Source organism: Pistacia vera, unplaced genomic scaffold, assembly GCF_008641045.1.
Source record: "Pistacia vera cultivar Batoury unplaced genomic scaffold, PisVer_v2 Contig174, whole genome shotgun sequence".
Classification (NCBI taxonomy): domain Eukaryota; kingdom Viridiplantae; phylum Streptophyta; class Magnoliopsida; order Sapindales; family Anacardiaceae; genus Pistacia; species Pistacia vera.
In genome coordinates, this window is record NW_022195833.1 from 994861 (window position 1) to 997029 (window position 2169).

At 37.9% G+C, this 2169-nt stretch overlaps 1 protein-coding gene across 1 annotated transcript; it reads left to right on the forward strand.

Moving 5' to 3' along the window:
- Positions 1-1027: 1027 nt before the first annotated feature.
- LOC116126013 lies at positions 1028-1633 on the forward strand. The gene has a single exon (XM_031411710.1). The coding sequence runs from the start codon at positions 1028-1030 to the stop codon at positions 1631-1633; it is 606 nt and encodes a 201-aa protein (XP_031267570.1).
- Positions 1634-2169: the final 536 nt, after the last annotated feature.

Genomic DNA, 2169 nt, shown 5'->3' on the forward strand with positions numbered 1-2169 from the left:
GCGAACAACCCATTTCTTATATAAAACAATTTTCTCAAATTATAAATCTGCCTCAAAGATTCATTTATTCTCCTTGACCCTGCCACCTCGGATTTTCTTCAAAACGCCCCCAGAAGGTTTCAAAAACTCATATTTCACCCCCCAAAAATCACAAAACGAAAATTAATAAAATCCCAAAAGGGTATTACAATATGTATGACTTTATTACATGGACATGTAGTTAAATTGATGAGCTGCAAGTCTAATTTTTATTTGGTATTATGTTTGGAAATAATGTATATGCTTGTTGATTTGTTGATGTTGGAAAGAGTATGCACTTAATAAAAAGAAAAGAAAAAAGATCATTAAGGATGTTGTTGGATAGCACATTTCATGCTTTCGGCTATCATGGTAATTGAATTGTTGTTGGATGCTCTTAGGTGTTAATGTTGAGTCACGTGAGTTTATTTGATTAAGTCTCTTTGTTATTTATGAGTCTGTTGTTTTGTCCGAGTCCATTGGAGTCTGTTATTAGTGGGATAATGCTTAAATTGATAATGTTGCAAGTCCTAGTCTTTGGGCGCTTATGCAGGAGTTAGTGGCTGAGTTAGTGGCTAGATATTGTTTAGGCATATAGCCGTTTGGCATTTAGCTCTATAAATAGAGCAGTTTGCTTTTGAGTCATTGTATTCTTTAGCAGCAAAGTAATAAATAATTCTTGTCTTTTGTGTCATTAACTATTTGTCTCTTTCTTTTTATTTTGTCAACATATGGTATCAAAGCCTGGTTAAAACAAAAATAGTGTGAGGACTTTGACAAAAGTGAGAGAAGAAAGAACGAGGTGTGTGTCTGCTAGTGAGGTTGAGAGTTAAAAAAAAAAAAAAAAGGCGAGGTTTGTGAGAACGAAAGGACGTATTGCAGCAGCTTTACTTCTTTTCTCCTTCTCTTTGTTTTATTTTTTGCAGCAGCAGTGAACGATGGCCACCGACAACTTTGTTCAACCTTCTATTCCTCGATTGATGGTCATTATGATCATTGGAGCATGTTAATGGAGAACTTTCTAAGATCTAAGGAGTATTGGCACGTCGTCTCTGAAGGAATTACGGAACCAGCAGATAGAACAATGACACAAGTACAAAAAACTGAGCTAGAAGGGCAGCGGTTGAAAGATCTCAAGGCAAAGAATTATCTTTTCCAAGCAATTGATCGCTCAATCTTGGAAACCATTCTTTGCAAAGACACTTCAAAACATATTTGGGATTCCATGAAGAAGAAGTACCATGGTTCTGCAAGGGCAAAGAGGCAGCAGCTTCAAGCACTTCGTACGGAGTTCGAAACACTTCGAATGAAGTCGGGAGAATCAGTTACAGATTATTTCTCTCGAACAATGGCAATCGTGAACAAGATGCGGATCCACAAGGACAAGACAGAGGATGTGAACATAGTAGAGAAGATTCTTCGATCCATGACACCAAAATTTAATTTTATTGTTTGTTCAATAGAAGAATCTCATGATATTGATGAACTTTCAATTGACGAATTACAAAGTTCTTTGTTGGTTCATGAACATAAATTTAACCAGCAGGAGAAAGAGGAGCAAGCTTTGAAGGCCTCAACGGAAAATCACTCAGCAACAAGAGGAGACAGAGGATGAGGTAGAGGTCGAGGTAGAGGCAAAGGAAATAATGATCGTGGAAATCAACAACACCAACACCAACACCAACACCAACACCAACACCAGGATAACAAATTTCAGGGAAGAGGAAGAGGAAGAGGACGAGGTGGTAACCACTCGACTACATATAAATCGAGGTCAGCAGACAAGTCCAATGTGGAGTGCTATAGATGTCATGAGTATGGTAACTACAAGTCTGAGTGCCGAACTAATCTGAATAGATAAGGTGAAGAAAGAACTAACTTTGCAGAAAAAGAAGAAGAGGTGTCTCTTTTGATGGTGTGTCACGTAAAGGAAGAAACTCAACCAAACATGTGGTATTTAGACACTGGCTGCAGTAACCACATGTGTGGAGATAAGAAGGCGTTCTCTGACCTGGATGAATCTTTTCGCAACACCGTTAAGTTTGGTGACAACTCCACGATTTTTGTTATGGGAAAAGGAAGGGTAACTATTCAAACTAAGGAAAATTCCACCCACACTATCTCTAATGTTCTTTTTGTCCCAGATCTAAA